Below are 17,952 nucleotides of genomic sequence, written 5' to 3' on the forward strand. Positions count from 1 at the left end.
TCTGCCGCCTTCCTCGGCCAAACAGCGACGCGCCCACTTCCATCTCGGTCTCCACCCCCCGCGCGTCGCACGCGACCCTGTCGTCCCACACCACCTCGCTCCCCACCCACGCCCACACAAGCACAGGGGCGCGCCGCCTCCGACTCTCTTGGGCTCCTCTCTGTCTTGATCTGAGCCACATCGATCGCCAGCCGTCTCGTTATAACGCCTGAACCACCCCTGCCGTCCGTATGCCATCAGCTCAGCCTCCGCCCCCTCTCGCTCTCCAGCCGCCTCCGATCTTCTCCCAGAGCCTCTTCGACGAGCTCGTGTCCCTCGTCAGAGGCCCCGTCTGCTGGCCCACCGATCCGGAGTGAGTATTCCCTTACGGTGCTTCATCACTCATCTCTGACACTTTCTGTCTTCCTTTCGCCCACAGATACGCCGAGCGCGCGAAGACTTTCAATGGCAAACTCAAACCCCGATGCCGCGTCCTCGTCTCGCCTCTCAACGCCCAGGACGTCTCCGCCGTCATCAAGTTCTGCTTGAAGCACAAACTGTCGCCCTCGGTCCGCGCTGGCGGGTACGCGATCCCCGGCTGGGCCGTCTCGGGCGACGTTCTTGTCGACATGAGCATGCTCCGCGACATCGCCATCGAGCCTCCGCTCAATGTCCCCGAGGGAACCAAGGTCGACTGGACGCCGCTCAAGGACACCCCGATTCCAGATTCAGACAACACGAAGTCCGGAAGACAGCACACAAGCGGCTCGGGTCGGGGCTGCCCTCGCCACCGCCACTCCTTCCGACGCAGGCCCAGCTTCGCGAAGGAGTACAGCCCAGGTTGGACCCACACCTTCCACATCCTCCACTCGCGCCGCGCACCGCCACTGCCCCCGCCGCACCCTCCTCAGAGGCGCAAACGGGCTCGAAGCGTCGGCGCTCACCTCTCCCGACATCGGCTTGTCGCAGGACATGACACGGTACGACAAGGCTTCGTCCTCTGTCGCATCCTTCCTCCGTGGCCCCCCACTGCCTCCCGTTCCCGGAGAGACTCCACGACAACCCCCGACCAACCGCCCGCGCTGCATGACCCAGAGCCGGAAGGGGCGATCGAGGTTGACGTCGTACCCCCCACTGCTGAGGCGGCGGTGGCAACGTCCACGCTTGCTGATACCGATGCCTCCAAGGCGTCCTCTCCGGACGGACGTATGGGCCTTCCTCCTCTAAGCACCTCGCGCTCCTCGCCTGAAACATCGGCTCCATCGGGTCCTCCGGCAGCGGCAGCAAGAGCCACACCTCCGAACACACCGTCTCCACCACGTCGACGACACCTCCCGCCGACAAACGGTCTGCCTCCGATAGCCCCTCGTCCGTATCTGCCTCCGCATTTGCCCCTGTCACCAACCCGCCTCGGCCTCGGTCGTGGGTCCCGCGGCGGCGATCGGCGGGGCCTCCGGGGCGGGCGTGGCGTCCATGCCGATCACGACGTTCGTGCAGCCTCCGTCCGGAGGAGTGGTCGCGTGGAACGCCACGACGGGTTTCAGTGCTGTTGGGCCCACGATGGGCGCGACACCGTTGCTTTCCATGCCGCCACTTATGCCGTCGATGGGGTCGGTCCCCCCAGGCATGTCCCCCGCGTTCTTGCAAGCACTCCGGGGACCGTTCGGCGGGGGCGAGGGCACCTCCGCGATGGGCACTGGCGCCGGCATGAACATGGGCATGGGCATAGGCATGGGCATGAACGCGGGGATGGCCGCGGGCCCATTCTCGCCTCCCGCCGACTCTCGCTCGCACTCGTCCTCGGCCGCGCGCAACCCGGTGCACCCGCACGCGTACGTCACGTTCGGCGCGGGGATGCGTCAGCGCGACATCGACGCGTACACGGCCGCGCACCCGCTCCCCGGGCAGAACACAGTCTCGGGCGTACGCGAGGAGCACGCGGTGCCGTACTACGTGCCGATGTCCGCGCACCCGGTCGGGTCGAGCATCATGATGCTCGGCGGCTTCGGCTTCGTGAGCCGCATGCACGGCCTCAGCGTGGACAACGTGGTGGAGGTCGAGATGGTCCTCGCAGACGGGCGGGTGGTCGTCGCGAGCGAGGAGGGCGACCCAGGTGCGTGGTCCTTTGGCCTCTCTGCGGGGACGAACGAGGTTCCTGACGCTGTGTGGTAGACTTGTGGTGGGCTATTCGAGGAGCCGGGCCGGCGTTTGGGATCGCGACGCGCTACAAGGTCCGCGCACACCCCATTCCCATCGTTTTTGCGGGGAATCTCATCTAGTGCGTACCCATCCGATTCTCGGTTTTTCTCTCGTATTGATATTGTTCTCCTACCCCTTTCCTTACCGCCTCCATCCCCTCGTTGGTCCCGATCACATCGCGCACCCGCAGCCGCTTCCATCGCGCAACCGCGGCGTCGCTGATCAAACACTTCCGCGACTGCGTCAAGAACGCGCCGCGCGAGCTGTACGCAAACGTGCTCCTCACCGCGGGTCCCGCGGACAAGGACTCGCTCGTCGTCATCCAGATGTGCTACGCCGGCTCGCGCGAGGACGGGCTCGCGTACCTCCAGGCGATCAGCAGCTGGGACGGCGAGCGAGCCTGCTGAGCGAGGTGAACGAGAAGAGCTTCCTGCGGCAGCAGGACAGCGTCGCGCAGGTCCTCCGGGGCAAAGGTGCGCCGTGCCTCCCGTCTCGCACATGAAGTGACACCGACGCGAGGACAGTGGGCAGGCAGTGGTTCCTGCGCTCGTCGCTGATCACCTCGCTGCCAGACGAGGTGATCAACAAGACCGTGCTCGAGTTCTCGAACACGCCGATCGGCTGCAGTGAGTACCGCTCCTACAGTCAGTGTCCGCCCCCCGGGTCCTCCCCCCATCCGTGGCTTCGGATCTCCGCTAAGCATCGCTGACCCTTTCCTCTTCGCTTCCGCGCGCACCAGCGTGGATATTCGAGCTCGCCGGGGGCGCGATCGAGGACTTCGAGGACACGTGCCTGCCGAAGGAGCAGCGCGCCGCGACGTGGACCGTCGCCGCCCTCCACCAGTGGGACATGGGCATCGACGACCCGCGGTGCATCGAGACCGCCGAAGAGGTGCGTCCGTTCAACTTTCGCTCTCGTGCGCCGGGCGGGATCCTCGTCCGTCGTCGCTTTCCTGTCTCTGTATCTCCATCCGTCACCCGGGGCTCACCACCACACACAGTGGATGAAGCGCACCATCGCACCCGTCGCCACCGGCGGGCCCCTCCCGACCTTCCTCGGCAGGCACGAGCCCGCGTCGCGCACGATGGCCTCATTCGGCGCCTCCTGGTCGCGGCTCGCCGGGCTCAAGGCGCGCTACGACCCCGACCACGTCTTCCGGAACTGCTTCTGGCCCCTCGACGCGCGCGGCGAGCCGCTCGATGCGCTCGTGAACGAGCCCCCGTCGCCGTGAGCGCGCGCGCGGGAGGGGGCGTTTCGCGGAGTCTCAAGATCTTATGGCTCGATGAGGTTAGGTTCGGCGCCTGTTGGAACATGCAAGCCTTCTGTTCTGTTCTTTCTCCCCCACACTGTGGTACATATTAATGGGTCAATATTTCAATGCTGTCGCTGGCATCTCTTACGTCCGTCTGTATTCTGATCCTGCGCGAATGAACGTGCTTGTCCGCGCTCCGCTCCGCGCGCGTGTCAGGATCCGATATCCAACGGGGATGCATTGTCATTAGGTTCTCTCTAGAACGGATTGCGTGCGGTGCGTGCGTACATGGAGGTCGCGAGATGAGGGGAGAGGAGTGGACACAAGCGAGACACTACGGGTGGCGAGGATTACTACGGGAAGAACAGGAACGAGGCGGGGGCGGTGCTAGTACAGACAAAAAAAGTGATGCGAGAGCGCGAGGAAGTGGTCCGGTCCATGGGATCCTGGGAGGACAGAGGCAGAGGGAGTTCGTACAACAGCGCGAGAGCAAGGTCCCATGGGCGGCGTGGGGCATGCAGAGAGGGTAGTATAGTGGTATGTGGGATCGTGGCGAGGGAATACAGCGGCGGGATGGCAAGAGGGTGGAGGGGGGTGGGTACGCGCGAGAAGGACGAGCGACGGGGGGACGGTGACGAGCGATCTACGGACGGAGATTACAGCATGATACCAGGTACGACCCGAAAGAACCCTAGGAAGCCGACAATCGCGGGAGCGGAGGCGAGGTGGAAGAAGGAGCGCTGAGGTAGCGGACGTCTGCGGTGGCAGCGGCAGGCTGAGGGAGCTGCCGTCGTCGGGATCTGCGACGGCGGCGGCGCAGCTGCAGGACCTGGTCACCCACAGCGGGTGCGGTCCGAGGCCCGCCAAGTGCGATACAGACCGCAGTTTTCCCATGCCCGCCGCTAGTCCACAGGAAGGAGGAAGCTGGCGAGCACCCAGCCAACGTCGCCGCGCGCCGAGCGCGCGAGGAGGAGACAGTCCTCGCCGTCGTCGACGTACAGCGGCAGGTCGCGGTGCGTGGACGGGTGCCCCGCCTCCTCCAAGATCTCGTACACGTCGTCGACGCGGAGCGTGAAGAACGGCAGGTCGCGGTACGACACCCCAGGCGGTGGCTCGCACCGGTGGATCACCCGGCACTCGTACAGCGACGGCATCTGCCCGCTCGTCCGCCGCCGCGAGAGTCCGCGCGGGTACGAGGGGCTCGGGACGAAGGTGGACGCGGATGAGGCGAAGCTCGCCTTTGTGGGCGATGGCGATGGGTTGGGCAGCGACGGCGACCGGCGTTGTCTTGTTGACGGAGGTGTTTGCGCTTGGACCTGTGCGGCAGCATCGGATGAAAGTGGGTTCGCTCTGAAGCTGTCCGTGAGGCGGCGGCGGAAGCTCGGCTTGCGCGCTGGCCGCCCGCGGCCGTCCCGGTCGTCGAGGACGACGCTGATGATGCTCGGATTGCTGCTGTTCGAGCTCTCCTCGTCCGGGACGTCGAGGAACTTGCCGAGCGACGGTGAGCTCGAGACCTTCCCCATTGGCGGCGCGGTGGCGAGCGGCATGCTCCGCGAGCGCGAATATGTCGCCTCGTCGTGTGGGTCTTGTTCTCGATTTGGTCGCTGTTCCCGTTGCTTCCCCCTGTCCTTCTCCCGTGTTGGCGCGAGGGCCGTGAGGCCCGGCAGGCCGTGGAAGCCCTCGTCATGCATCCCCCCAAGGCTCGTCCCGCGTGACGGCGTCCGGTGCGACTTGCCAGAGCGCTTCGAGTGGATGCTCTCCTGCGACTTCCGCGGCGACATCACCGTCCGCCCCTCGCCCTCCACCGAGTGCACGCTCCGCGTCTTGCCGCTCTGCGGAGACGTCCCCGCCGCAAACGCGCCGCGCGTCGGGCTCGGGGTTGGGATTGAAAGCGGCTCGAGCGCAGCGAGCATGGTCGACACGACCGCGACGGATGCGACATCCCCATCGCCGCGTCCACGTGGCGTACCGTTCGCAGGCTGGCGGAGGCGGAGCTTCTCTGCGGGCGCGCGTCGCGATGGTGGAGGCTGGATGATGCGGAGCGCCTTGAGCTGGACCTCGACCTCGGCGAAGCGAGACCACCACACGCGGAGCGTCTCGGGGGCGCCGAGGTTGGCCTCCTCGTCGACCTTGAGCGCGTCCCAGAGCTCGGACCAGCGCTCGCGAACGCGGTAGAAGTAGCGGCTCTGGATGGTGGCGAACCGGAGTGTGCACCCGGACGCGGCAGCGTCGAATAGGCGGAGGTATTGCGGAAGCTCGGCCGCGAGCTGCTCACGGAGCGCGACGTACGACTGCGACATGTCGAGCAACTGCGGTGGGGGGCGCGATTTAGTCACGTCGACATTGAGGAGGCCGTAGTGGACCGGCTCGAGCGTCTTCATCGCCTCGAGGAGACGCATCGGCGCGACGGTGGTCTTGACGAGCGCGTCAAGCATGGGTATGAGCTGCTCAGTAATCTCGGTCCGCGTCTGCTGGCAGATGGGGAGGAGGTGGTCCGCGATAAGGTCGCGGAACGCCTCGAACGCCTCTGAGCCGCCGCCGTCGTCGTCCATCCAGATCACGTTCCCGAACACGTGTGCCCATTCGTCCAGCGCGGCGGTCATGTCGCCCGCGGCGTCGACCCAGGCGAGCGCGTCCTCCGCGAACCGTTTGACGAACGCGTCGTGCCGCTTCAGCTGGTCGCCAAGCGCCCTGACCTCCTCCGCCTCCACGTTCGCTTCTGGGCCTTCCTTGGCTGTGAGCGCTGCCGCACGTATCGTCTTCATCCGTCCGAGGCTGACGGAGGGCCCGATTCCGAGCGTCTTCTTCTTCCCCTTCACGTCGTTTATTCGTGGCGTCGCAACGATCCCGTGCCCACCGGCGAGCACCTCGCGCACGACCTCGCGCCGCCGGCGACCCTCGTTCACGCCTCGCGCGACCTCTTCCAGCGACTCGCGCGCGGCGCGCAGCCACGACTTGTCTGGGTGCGTATCCGGGGTCTCGTCGATGATCGCGGCGAGAAGGAGCGGGTACTTGAGCAGCCGTTGCACGGGCTTGATCAACAGCGACGGTAGGTCCCACGCGTGCGACATGCTCGACGCGAGCGCGGTCGTGTGCGCGAGGTACGAGGTCAGCGCCGGCGTTTGCGGCAGGTTCTTCAGGTGCTCGAGCGCGTTCGAGTGCTTGGTGATGTACGGTCGGTAGAGCGCCTCCATTTCCGCAACCTGTGTGGGTGGGAGCGCGGCCGCGCGAAATTAGCATGGTTCCCGAGGCGTGCAGGCGGAGAAACATCTGGAGCGTTCAAAGTCCGGAGGGGGGTCGACTGCCAGCGTTGCCCGAAGGGTGTGCCGGAAAAGCCCCGGTGGGGCCTGCTCGATATACCCACCCCGTGCATTAAAACGAGCTCCCATTCACAATGCGGCAGTTCATTTATCACCCGCCCAAGCACGCGCGCCCGAGCACGTTCTTCAGTTCGAGTCCACCTGGTCTAGACCGCATTGCTCTACAGTCTCCGGTTGGGGGACCTGAGACGTGTGGTGGACGACAGGGTGGATGTCCGTATCACTTTTGGACATGGGAACATACGAGTCGGGACGAGACAGCCTGCCAATAACGCATACAGCGACCGTGACCATTGAGTGAGGGGCCACTGAGGATGGCCCAATACCCAATGAATATGGACGACTGCGGGGTACGATCCATGGTTCGTACAGCCAATGCCAGAAATCAATGAGCCGTGACGACTGTCAAGGGTTCTTCAGACAGCGCGGTGTGATCGGCTGACGGCACGATCGTTGAGAGGGTCGGAAGATGGCCAGCACGCTTCCCCATCGCTCCGGGAACAGGACCTCCTCACAGGCGAAGAGGGGGTGCATCCACAAACGATACGCGGGAGAGAGAATGAGTGACTCACAGAGGCGATCATTACTTTCCCGAGCTCGTCGTCCGTGAGTCCGCCATTGATGCTCCCCATGCTGTCCCTCCCGTGCTCCAACGCAGCCTCTCCCACTTGCCCCAGAGCAGTTTGAAGGGCGTCCGCAAGGTCGATTGCGAAGTCGGCGATCTGCCCAATGTTGTTGAAGACGATTCTGACGTCCTCTGGGGTCATTGGTGGCGGCTCGGATGCTGCGGACACAGCCCTCGACGACGAGGCCGACCCTGGAGGTGTCGCAGGCGTCGCAGGAGGGATAGGTTGGCCTGTGAGGCGTGAGACGACGCTCGGGACATCCGTTAGGGAGCTGGATACGCACCCAATGCTAGGGGAATGTGGATGTCGCGGATGAGGGATAAGTCATGCGCATACGCTCGTTCCGAAGAGACGAGCTCGAAAAGGGCGTACTGTCGCTTGCTCATGACAGCAGTGGCGGAGGAACGCACAGAGTCGGAGGCAAGCAGCGTCGCGTCGTCCTCGTCCTCCATCGCGGACAAAGAGATGCCATCCGACGGTTGTGGAATGCGGGGGAGGGGCTTATGCTCGGGGGAGCTGGGCCGTCGGGGCATAGCGCTAGGGGTGTCCAAGAGGCCGGAGAAGGAGCCGTAGCTCTGAGCGTGCACGAGCGGCATACCGTCGGTCTCTCGGCTGGGGGCGCTTGTCGCGACGGCCGGGGAGGTAGAGAGCTGGGGTCGTAGGCCGGACGCAGCGGCCTTTGCGATGGCTGCAGCCCGCAATGGGGATCGTGGTGGGATCGGAGGGATGGTGGGGGCGGTCAGCGCGGCGGCGGCGGAGGGCGGTGTGGCCGGCGGGGGAGGGGGGGCGGGGGCGACCTGGGAGCTGGAAGCGGAGGCGGAGGTGGTCGTGGATTTGCTCAACTCTTCTTGAGGCTCGGGGCCGTCCACGCGGGGAGAACGAGGCTCGCCCGCGGTGGTGTTCTCGGAGAAAGAGCTCATTTCCGTCGATCGCAGCTCACCTGGCTCCGTCGCAGGGCCGTTGCTTATCCGCGCTCCTCCCCGCAACTCCAGGTCCACCGCAGCGGGCGCGCCGCCGGAGGTCGAGGCCTGTGGGCTGTCCAACAGGTTGCCTGTGTTGTTGTATGCGCTGTTCGTGGCTGTAGCACATGCCGTGTGGGCGCAGAGATCCAGTACTCACGTTGGGCGTTCTGGACGACACGTGCAAGCCGCCTGGTCTCCGACTCGTTCTCCTGGGGGATGCGCGCAATGAAACAGGGAAATGGAGTAGAAGAATCCGTGGAATGGCGAAACTCGGGGTGCGCCAGGTGATGGTCAGGTAGGAAGAGATGGGCCAGGCGGGATCGGGTTCAAGCCCGTCCGACGTCGCTTTATTAAATCCATTAAGCACTCCGATCCGCTTGGGAAGCGGCTGTAACTCTCTTTCGCGTGATCACCCACGGCTTAATGTCCAACCCGCAGGTCTAATTTACAGACAGCCCCCTTGTTTACCATCACGCAGGTCGGAGCGTCGACTCGGGTGTTGGTGCGGATAACCTCAGATATTGATGACGTCTCGGTTACCATCCCAGTCGTAAGGAACGCGCCGTCGGCCCCGAGCTTGAAGCGCTACTGGACCGTTCAAACGTTCACTTGTCGCTCACACCTGTTTCACTGGGATTTCTTCGGAGGGTTGCGACAGCCTAGCCTTGTCAATGTGGACACGTCGCTAATCGCTGTGTGGGGGATTAAGCGTGCCCCGCGATGTCCTCGTGTAACAGGGTGGCTCGGTCTGCTCCGGCACGACGCCGGTCCGGAGGGGTCCGCGGTCTCCGATTCAATCGCCTACTGGCCGCCCCGTCTGATTGTACCTCGACTTACTGAATTTGCTAGACTTCTCCAGGAACCATGGCTTTATTTCAACGACTAGAGGCTACCGGTCAAATACTGGTGCAAACTGTGCCATATCTAGGGTCCTCGAGGTCTCATGACTACGAACAGTAGCTTCGGCCGACGAGCGAAACGTAACCGACAACTCCGACTAAAAGCACCCCTTTGGCTCTACTAACCCCAGTTGGTCTCTTCACAGAGGCTTATATACAGCAGCTAGCAGTACACAATGTTTGAGTCTCTTGTTTTTCCTGCATCATCCATCTCTGACAATCACCCTTGGTACCAGTACTAGCCTGCACGATGAAACTGAAAACGCATCACTGTGTTGGACCACTGCCGCTGCGTCTTTCACAGCTTTCTTCGAGAAATACATATGCTAGAATGGACCTTCAATCAACCAAGAGGGGTATCCAATCTGCCGCTCCTTCCAACACGCTTCCCCTAGCGGGTATCCGCGTTCTGGAAGTCGGACAGGTAATCGCAGGTCCATTTTGCGGTCAACTCCTGGGGTATGTACTAGCTTCCCGACTTCCTCTATGTTGAATTTGAATCTTGCCATCATAGTCACTACGGCGCCGAGGTCATAAAAGTGGAGCCTCCCGACGTTGGTGATCCACTTCGCGTCTGGAGAGAGCTTGATGTCGACGGTATCAGCCCCTGGTGGCGAAGCATTGCCCGAAACAAAAAGAGCGTCACCATCGACCTGCGCAAAGAAGAGGGCCGCAAGTAAGCCACGATTTCCCACTAGTGGCTGCTACGAGACTCACTCATCTTCCTCCTATTCCTAGCCTCGTGAAAAGGCTCGCAGTGACTAGTGATGTCATCCTCGAGAACTTCAAGCCCGGAAGTAAGTCCACACGCAGCAACTGCGCCTTCTTGCTCACATGCTCTCCTCGATCGCACACTGCACCTCTAGCTCTCGAGAAGTGGAACCTCGGTCCGGACGACCTACATCCCCTGAACCCATCCCTCGTCTTCACGCGAGTGAGCGGCTACGGTCAGACCGGTCCCTGGTCCTCGCGCCCGGGGTACGCGTCCGTGTGCGAGGCCGAGTCCGGCTTCCGGTATATCAACGGACAACCGGACCCACAGACCGGGGCGCTCTCCGGACCTCCAGTGCGGCCGAACGTCAGCCTCGGAGACTCCGTGGCGGGCCTGCACGCGGCGTTTGGCACCGTCCTCGCGCTGTTGTCGCGCAAGAACCGGGAAGCGCAGGGCCTGCGCGGCGGCCAGACCGTCGACGTGAGCATATTCGAGAGGTGAGCCACGCCCAATCCATCACGTCTCTGGCGATGAACACTGAATACCCGTTGAAACGCTTCCCTGCCACACAGCATGATTAACCTTATGGAAGGCATAATCCCAGAGTACGACCGCAAGGGCAAGGTGTGTCCCCCCAGTCGCGCGCGTCCTCCCGCTCCCCCCGTGACCAGGCTGCCTCGCAGATCCGTGGCCCGTCAGGCTCCTCGGTGACCGGCATCGTGCCCACAAACGCCTACCCGTGCAAGCCCGCGCCCTCGTCCCCAGCGGCGCCCGCGTACGTCGTCATCGGCGCGAACGCCGACTCCATCTACGCCCGCCTCATGCACGCCATCGGCCGCGCGGACCTCGTCGGCCCCGACTACGCGCAGAACCACCACCGCGTCGCGCGCCAGGCCGAGATCGAGGCCGCGATCGCCGCGTGGACGGCGGGGCGCACGGCGCAGGAGGCCGAGGACGCCCTGAAGGCCGTCGGCGTCCCCGTCGGCCAGGTGCTCAACGTGCGCGACGTCGTCGAGAGCGAGCACACCAAGGCCCGCGGCCTCGTCGAGGAAGTCGCCGTCCCAGGCGCGGACGGCGGGGCGGGCTGGACCGTGAAGATGAGCAAGGTCGTGCCCGTGCTCGAGGGCTGCGACGCGCCCACGCGCTGGGCCGGCCCGGAGCTCGGGCAGCACAACCGCGAGGTGCTCGTGGACGAGCTCGGACTCTCCGAGGGGGAGTTCGCGCGGCTGCAGGTGACCGGCGTTGTGGGAAAATAATGGGGTCAAGGAGGTGCGGGCGTCCGCCTCGTCGTGACGCCGTTCCGCTGTATACATCGCATGTACCGGGGTTAACGTACAAGCCACTTCTTGCTGTCGCGCGACAGGTCATACGACCGTCTCGCAATGGCGTTCACCACGGCATGCAGAACACGCTGCTCTCCTCCCCGCTGCCCGGTCGCCCGAACACGACCTCCGCGGTCGGCGCGTGTCCCGGTCCCAGGTCCATCGCGATGTTGAACAGCGTCTGAATCGCCGCGGCGCGCGCGGGGTCCGCACGCCCGCAGATGGCCTGTGGACCCCCGTGGGTGTCGGCGAACACGCGTCCGCGGAGGAGCGCGCCGTCGACCGTGCCTGGGAGCTTCTCCGCACCGAGCTCGTCGCGGAGCGCGCGGCAGAGCTCGTACGCGCGCGCGAGGCGCGGCCGCGAGCCCTCGAGCCAGGGCGGCTCGTCCACCAGCGTGTTCGCGAGGAAGTGGTTCGTGTGCGCGAGGAGGCCGTCCGCGTCGGGTTTGAGGTACTCCGCGCCGTTGGGCGAGAGCTCGAGGCCGTGTGCGCCGGCGGCGTCGGCGATGAGGATGTGCTGCGAGGACGCGCACCCGCCGAGCCGCTCGAAGGTCCTGATCGCCCCCTCCGCCGACGTGCTCTCGAGCGCCAGCCGCAAGAGGAGGTGTACGGGGAGGAGCGAGGTGGAGATTGGCCGCGCGCGGATGGCGTTGAGACACACCCCGACGGAGGCGGCGTTGAACCCGATCTTGCCCACAATTCCTGGCTGCATACGCCCGTCGGTCTCGGTGAACTAGCCCCGGGGCAGAAGAGGGGCACGGACCTCGATGACCATCCACATCCGAGGCTTCCCTGGCGCGGTTATCGACGCCATCGCGAGGTTCTTGCCCACCGTCTCGCGCCAGTCCCAGTTCTGCGCGAGGAGCTGCCGCGAGCCGTCAACCCGCCACGCGACGCTCGTGCAACCGTCGTCCCACTGGCCGAGCGCGATTTCGCTGCGCGCATTGAGCGCGACGATGTCGACGGCGTCGACGGGCCCGTCCCACGCCCCCGTTTTGTAGCCGCGAGCCACGCCGTCGGCGATCCCGCGCATCTCGTCGAGGAGCGCGGGCGCGAGGTGCGCTATCGTCGCGCGAAATTCTTCGGCGGTCTCGCGCACGCGCGCCCAATCGAAGTTGCACGTCTCGGCGAACATGGCGCGATAGATCGCGAGCTGGTCGAGGATCTGAGGCGCCAGCTGCTCGCCATGCTGCAAGCCGACCTGGATGCGCAGAGGAAGATAAGAGATGAAAGAGGGTAAGCGAGATAGAAGACGAGGAGTGAGGTGATGCGCACCCACCTCATAAGGAGTTCCTGCCCACTGGAGGCGAGGAATGTTGTACTTTTCGGAGGTCATCGTCGGCTGAAGCAAGACGAGCGCGATAGTGAAGTCTTCGGGTGTACCCTAATTCCGGACCCGCAACCCACGGTCATGGGATCGCAGTAACAATACTAGCGAAAGCTTCCAGGAGTTACTCCCCTTTGGGATCGAAGAGACACCGAGAGGATAGGACTTGAGCATGAGAAATTGCTCTTGACCCAATGCACGCGGACGGCGAGCCTGAACCCGGTACTGATATTAATCCACATTATATGCCATCCTCTATATAGCGTATCTTCTTCTGAATGCTCACGCGAGCTCCTCTACTGTGCTAGAATATGTCATCGTCGCGTTCAATGAACGCTCGTACCTCCGTCGTGCCTCGTGTAGTGTCGCCGACACTGCGCCCAGCGCCAGCAACGTGCACAGATCGAACAAGCCAAGCGCCTCGGTCTGGAAGATGCTTTGAAGGAAGGAGACGTAGATAAGCGCGAGCTGCACTAGGAACGACGTCGACACGGTTGTGACCAGCATGCGGTTCTGGAAGAGCCCACAGCCCATGCCACGGTTCTGGACTGCGGAGACGAGATCGAGGAACACGAAGCAAGTGAAGGTCTGTGGGGATCCAGGATCATGTCAGGCTGGTGTCACAGAACGGAGCAGATGAGGCACAAACCATGGTCTGTTCTCGCCTCGTCATGTCTTGGTCGTCCGCAAGCGCATATACATAGACAAAAAGTGTTCCAACAACGATGATCGATGCGGAGAAGAGGACGCGGTACACAAGCCGTTTGCTGATCACGGGCGCGTCCTTCTTCCTAGGGGGTCTTCGCATGACCTGAGGATCGACAGGGTCTACACCAAGCGACTGGCTCGGGGGTCCTGTCGAATATTTAAAATGAGCCAACGTGCCTCTCTCAAGGCCTAGACGCAACACGAACCGTCCATGAGGATGTTGATAAAGAGGATCTGCATGGCATTTAAGGGATTGTCCAGACCGAAGAAAGTGCTCAGCGTGATCAGCGTCAGCGCGGCGCACGCCGTGCTGAGCTGGAACGACAGGAAGTTTTGAATGTTGTGGAAGATAGACTTTCCTGTAGAACACCAGTTGTCAGCCACCGAGCGAGACACCGAGGGGCGCGAAGACACGGACCTTCTTCTACTGCGGGAAGGATAGTGCTAAAGTTGTCGTCCACGAGAATCATGTCCGCCGCCTCCTTGGCCACATCCGTGCCGCTCTTGCCCATAGAAACACCGATATCCGCCATCTTGAGCGCAGGCGCGTCGTTGACGCCGTCTCCGGTCATCGCGACTATCGCGCCACGGCTCTGGAACGCTTCGACGATGGCCATCTTGTGTTTTGGTGTTGTCCGCGCGAACACGCTCACACCGCCGACCATCTCCCGCAGTTGCTCCTTGGTCATCCGGTCGATCGCCTGACCCGTTAGGCATCCGCTGTGCGCACCGGTCCCAACGCGCAACCCGAGGGCGCGTGCGATTGAGAGAGCGGTCTCCTCAGCGTCCCCGGTGATCATGACGACCTGCACACCTCCGGACTGGAGGAGATTGATCGCGTCGGCAACGCCTTTGCGGGAGGATCGAGCATGGCTTGGAACCCAACGAAAACGAGGTTGGACTTGTGGGTGTCTACTTGAGAGCTGGGGGTGCCGGCACGAGAAGAAGGGGCGGTGGAAGAAGGCGTCTCGACGGAACCATAGCCATATGCCAGAGCAATGATACGAAGGCCTCGTGAAGCGGTGGCATTAGCTTTCGATAAGATGACGTTACGTGTGTTGCTCGAGTGCGGGCGTGGATTCGTCGAGACGTAGTAGAACTTGCACTTGTCTAGGATGGCCTCGATGGAACCCTTGATGTAGTACATTTCCCTTTGAGCGCCATTGCCGTGAACACCACTGACTGCCATGTACTTGCGTTCCGAGCTGAACGGAATCTCTGATTTACGAACAAAGAACTAGAAAGACAAGTAAGGACCGGCGTTTCGCGTGCGGTCTTTGGAGATTCACCTGCCGTTCATCCGTCATGCCAAAGAGTGAAAGCACGTTGAGTAAGGCAACATCGGTAGATTGACCGACGAAAGCGCCCTCGTCGTTTCGGATGGCGTTGTTGCATACCGAGCCGATGATCAATGTTTGCTCAGGGAGGGGGTGATGGTCGTGGAAGGGGCGACAGATGCAGACCCATCCAATGTGATGGTCTCATCTACAGAGTAGATTTCCGTCACAGTTTGCTCGTTCTTAGTCAATGTGCCTGTTCACAGGCACAGTCAGCTTCTTCTTGAAAAAAAATAAAAGCATATATACCTGTTTTGTCGGAACAAATAACAGAAACGGAACCGAGGGCTTCGACTGAATGAAGCTTCTTCACAATAGCCTTCCTTTTTGACATTCGCAACACGCCCAAAGCAAGCGTAACTGTCGTTACGATGGGGAGACCTTCCGGGATGGCTGCCACAGCAAGGGAGACTGCGTTCCACCAACTGTGCTGAACAACCCGGGTATATGCGCAAGACATGTTGGAGACGTACCTCCGATAGTGAACATATCCAGCCAAGGACGCTTCTGAATGACTCCGATGAGGCAAATAACGCCAATGATGCCGAAAGAGATCATGGAAAGCTTGGTGGCAAGCTCGTCCATGCTCAGCTGGAGGGGTGTCCGCTTCTCCTCGACTTCTTGCATCATGGCGAAGATCATCCCGAACTCCGTCTGGGTCCCAGTTGCGATCACAATGCCTGTTCCTCTGCCTGGGCAACCGGCTTGAACCCATAGTTGCATGGAGAATAAACAAACACGCACCGTTCCTGACCAGAGTACCCATGTACGCTATGCATGACCGATCTGCCAAGGCAACAGGCTCCGCTGTAGGAGCGCCATACCCGTTCCCGTTTCCGTTGGGGTACCCGTTTGATTGTATCGGAGTGCATGTCTCCGTGTCTTTTCGCCGCGTCGTGGTTTCGCCGTCAAGCTGCTCTCGTCCACCTCGAGGTCAACCGCAGACACCAGCCGAACGTCTGCGGGTACGCGGTCTCCGGTGGAAAAGGTGACGATGTCTCCGGGAACGAGCTCGTTGGCAAGGACGTGTAGAGGTTTTCCTTCTCTGAACAAATCGGATGAGCATGAAGCACGCATGACGAAAGTGGGACAATTCAAACCGTAAAATAGACTCTGCACGAAGACTTACCGAATCAGATGACAATGGTGGGGAACAAGCTTGTTCAACGCCTCCAAACTCTTCTCTGACCGTTGCTCTTGAACAAAGCCAACTAAAGACCGGTCAAACCTTGCTCGCACCGCCAAAGGCCTCGCACTCACCAGTGAGGACGATGAGCACCGCAACGGTGATGCTAACCGCGTCGTCTATGTTGCCCATGACCGCGCTGACCACCGCACTTCCGCATAGTAACAGGATGAGAGGGTTCTCGTATATCGTCTTGGCGAACTTGATGAGCATGGGTTCCGGAGTAGAGACGGTGAACTCGTTGTATCCATGGGTCGCCAAAAGGTCCGACACCCTTCGTGCGGACAGACCATCAGTCACGGACGTCCCGAATTGGCCAGAGTGTCCTTCGCGAGGTCAGACGATGCAAGCAAACGAACCTGAGTGACGCACCTGTATCGAGTAGTGCGCGAACCGCGCAGACGCACTCTCCGTTGGCGCATCCTCCTTGCGCGACGTCGGCAGCAGCTCGTACTGGTCGCGCTGGGTAACGCAGCGATGAGCCGCCCCACGGTGCGGTCCCAGACCCCTCTCGGTCCCTCCGTCTCCGCCGCGTTCCTGAGTTCGCCCAGAGAGGGTGGTGGTAACCCCAGCGGTCCCTCTAGCGTGTGCCGTCGGAGCGTTGTGCTGTACGCAAAATGCGCATCTGTGTCCGGCCATGTGGGATGCGGCTCATGGTGGTGGTCGCCGTCGAAGTGAGAGAAGTAGGCGGATGCGGGCGGGGACTCGGTGCGGTAGGGGTTGTAGGGCTCGGCGTTCATGGGGGCGCGGGGGCTGGCCGTGTACCTTGCGCGCGCAGATGAAGAGGAGGTGGCCCCGTCAGACGAGTAGTCGTGCTGGGTCCGTTTGCGATCCAGCGCCATATCTTGCACAAAATGGGGGCTGTCAGCGGCGACAGTGCGCAGCAGTGCCGAAGACCGCGCTACAGCTGCTGCGCGGGGAGTTCCTTGTCGCTCAGCAAAAATAGAGCAGGGTGCCGGTCAAGCAGCCTGAAGGGGGCGCGGGGTGAGCACTGAGCGAGGACGAGGATGAGAGATGGATGAGTACTGAGTGCGGGAACGGTCACGGCTACATTTAGATCACGCGCGGGGGAGGACACGTAGCGGCGAAAGCAAAAAGATGGCCAACGCCGGGGTCGAACCGACGACCTGGCGTTATTAGCACCACGCTCTAACCAACTGAGCTAGTCGGCCATAAAATGTAGCATCTGCAATGATATATCACGGACATTTGTCAATATGCATGTTCGTCTGTGGCACCGAACCAAACACACGAGCTTGGGGCTCTCCCTTCGCCTGCAACAACAGACACCACAAGAAGACGATCAGCGGCAAGTGATCTCTCGTCTATCACACTTACGAAATGGCAGGACGTGTGATCTTCATGAATGTCCCCGCTACGCGCGGTGAGAAAGAAGAGAGCTTTGAGGTAATATTATTTGGATCTCCTCGTTCCCGAACCGCGCAGGTCCTCATCGCCACTTGCACCTGTTAGGAACGCCGAATCACCGACTACTTGCATGCCCTTCGCACCACAGGCAAACCACCGGCACCGTGTCCTCAAGAACCTGCTGACAAAGCCCAACGAGCTGCGTTGGGTCTGCCTCCCTTATTCGAACCCTACACAGAAATCGAAGGCGCTTCGGTCAATGGCTCTCAATCAGTAACCCCTACACCTTCGACGTCGTCTGCGACTGCAAATCTTTCGGCGCAGGCTTTCACGGCCACGAAAGTACCCGAGAACAGTTCAGATGCCTTCATGCAATCCATCGTGGCGCAGCCCGAATACGCAACGTATTGTTTTGAGGTGACGCCACCCTGGTTGTGGCCTCTACGGTTATGGTTCTAACTGTCTTCGTTGAATAGGAGTTACGTGTTGAAGCATATAAACTTGGGAAGAAAACCGCCGATGTACCTCAACCATCCCTCCCAGTGCCAGCTAGACGTAAGTGATTCTTGGGGTGGAGTAGATCCCGAAAACCTAACACTGATGTGTCATGCAGCGAAATTACTTCCGGGAATCTCTCTTGGCTCGACACTGCATCGATCTGGCTCTTATGGTGATAGTTTACAAAGCATCAACAGCATGCCTCCCTATGATCAGCATAGCTTTGAGGTATGCGCATGTTACATGTTCGTTCTTTG

At 61.8% G+C, this 17,952-nt stretch overlaps 6 protein-coding genes and 1 non-coding gene across 7 annotated transcripts; 3 read left to right on the forward strand and 4 right to left on the reverse strand.

Moving 5' to 3' along the window:
- Window positions 1-230: 230 nt before the first annotated feature.
- BXZ73DRAFT_100527 (uncharacterized protein) lies at window positions 231-1,206 on the forward strand (the record flags this gene model as incomplete). The annotated part of the gene is made up of 3 exons (XM_048014600.1): window positions 231-352; window positions 419-721; window positions 1,167-1,206. 3 exons carry the CDS (start codon window positions 231-233, stop codon window positions 1,204-1,206), a joined length of 465 nt encoding a protein of 154 aa, XP_047878756.1.
- A 246-nt stretch (window positions 1,207-1,452) lies between these two features.
- On the forward strand, window positions 1,453-3,409 carry BXZ73DRAFT_100528 (uncharacterized protein; the record flags this gene model as incomplete). Its single annotated transcript, XM_048014601.1, has 7 exons — window positions 1,453-2,092; window positions 2,152-2,257; window positions 2,369-2,539; window positions 2,605-2,651; window positions 2,703-2,804; window positions 2,918-3,069; window positions 3,179-3,409. The coding sequence occupies 7 exons, from the start codon at window positions 1,453-1,455 to the stop codon at window positions 3,407-3,409; spliced, it is 1,449 nt and encodes a 482-aa protein (XP_047878757.1).
- A 923-nt stretch (window positions 3,410-4,332) lies between these two features.
- Window positions 4,333-7,972, reverse strand: BXZ73DRAFT_45507 (uncharacterized protein; the record flags this gene model as incomplete). The annotated part of the gene is made up of 3 exons (XM_048019523.1): window positions 4,333-6,633; window positions 7,323-7,606; window positions 7,660-7,972. 3 exons carry the CDS (start codon window positions 7,970-7,972, stop codon window positions 4,333-4,335), a joined length of 2,898 nt encoding a protein of 965 aa, XP_047878758.1.
- A 1,596-nt stretch (window positions 7,973-9,568) lies between these two features.
- On the forward strand, window positions 9,569-11,205 carry BXZ73DRAFT_100530 (CoA-transferase family III; the record flags this gene model as incomplete). The annotated part of the gene is made up of 6 exons (XM_048014602.1): window positions 9,569-9,696; window positions 9,752-9,913; window positions 9,976-10,034; window positions 10,104-10,446; window positions 10,522-10,573; window positions 10,633-11,205. The coding sequence occupies 6 exons, from the start codon at window positions 9,569-9,571 to the stop codon at window positions 11,203-11,205; spliced, it is 1,317 nt and encodes a 438-aa protein (XP_047878759.1).
- A 133-nt stretch (window positions 11,206-11,338) lies between these two features.
- On the reverse strand, window positions 11,339-12,607 carry BXZ73DRAFT_45557 (AAT-domain-containing protein; the record flags this gene model as incomplete). The annotated part of the gene is made up of 3 exons (XM_048019534.1): window positions 11,339-11,977; window positions 12,035-12,472; window positions 12,551-12,607. The coding sequence occupies 3 exons, from the start codon at window positions 12,605-12,607 to the stop codon at window positions 11,339-11,341; spliced, it is 1,134 nt and encodes a 377-aa protein (XP_047878760.1).
- A 273-nt stretch (window positions 12,608-12,880) lies between these two features.
- On the reverse strand, window positions 12,881-16,671 carry BXZ73DRAFT_89513 (calcium-transporting ATPase; the record flags this gene model as incomplete). Its single annotated transcript, XM_048025309.1, has 21 exons — window positions 12,881-13,186; window positions 13,248-13,453; window positions 13,513-13,665; window positions 13,725-14,085; window positions 14,110-14,218; window positions 14,246-14,317; window positions 14,360-14,416; window positions 14,438-14,457; window positions 14,500-14,524; window positions 14,564-14,595; window positions 14,632-14,673; window positions 14,704-14,724; window positions 14,760-14,839; window positions 14,893-15,054; window positions 15,117-15,335; window positions 15,388-15,556; window positions 15,583-15,688; window positions 15,773-15,854; window positions 15,904-16,155; window positions 16,189-16,291; window positions 16,321-16,671. 21 exons carry the CDS (start codon window positions 16,669-16,671, stop codon window positions 12,881-12,883), a joined length of 2,928 nt encoding a protein of 975 aa, XP_047878761.1.
- Window positions 16,672-16,928: 257 nt separating this feature from the next.
- Window positions 16,929-17,001, reverse strand: BXZ73DRAFT_t90. The gene has a single exon. It is a non-coding gene; the product is annotated as a tRNA-Ile (tRNA).
- Between the last annotated feature and the right edge of the window lie 951 nt (window positions 17,002-17,952).

The sequence above is a fragment of the Epithele typhae genome (assembly GCF_022376455.1).
Source record: "Epithele typhae strain CBS 203.58 chromosome Unknown BXZ73scaffold_18, whole genome shotgun sequence".
Classification (NCBI taxonomy): Eukaryota; Fungi; Basidiomycota; class Agaricomycetes; order Polyporales; family Epitheliaceae; genus Epithele; species Epithele typhae.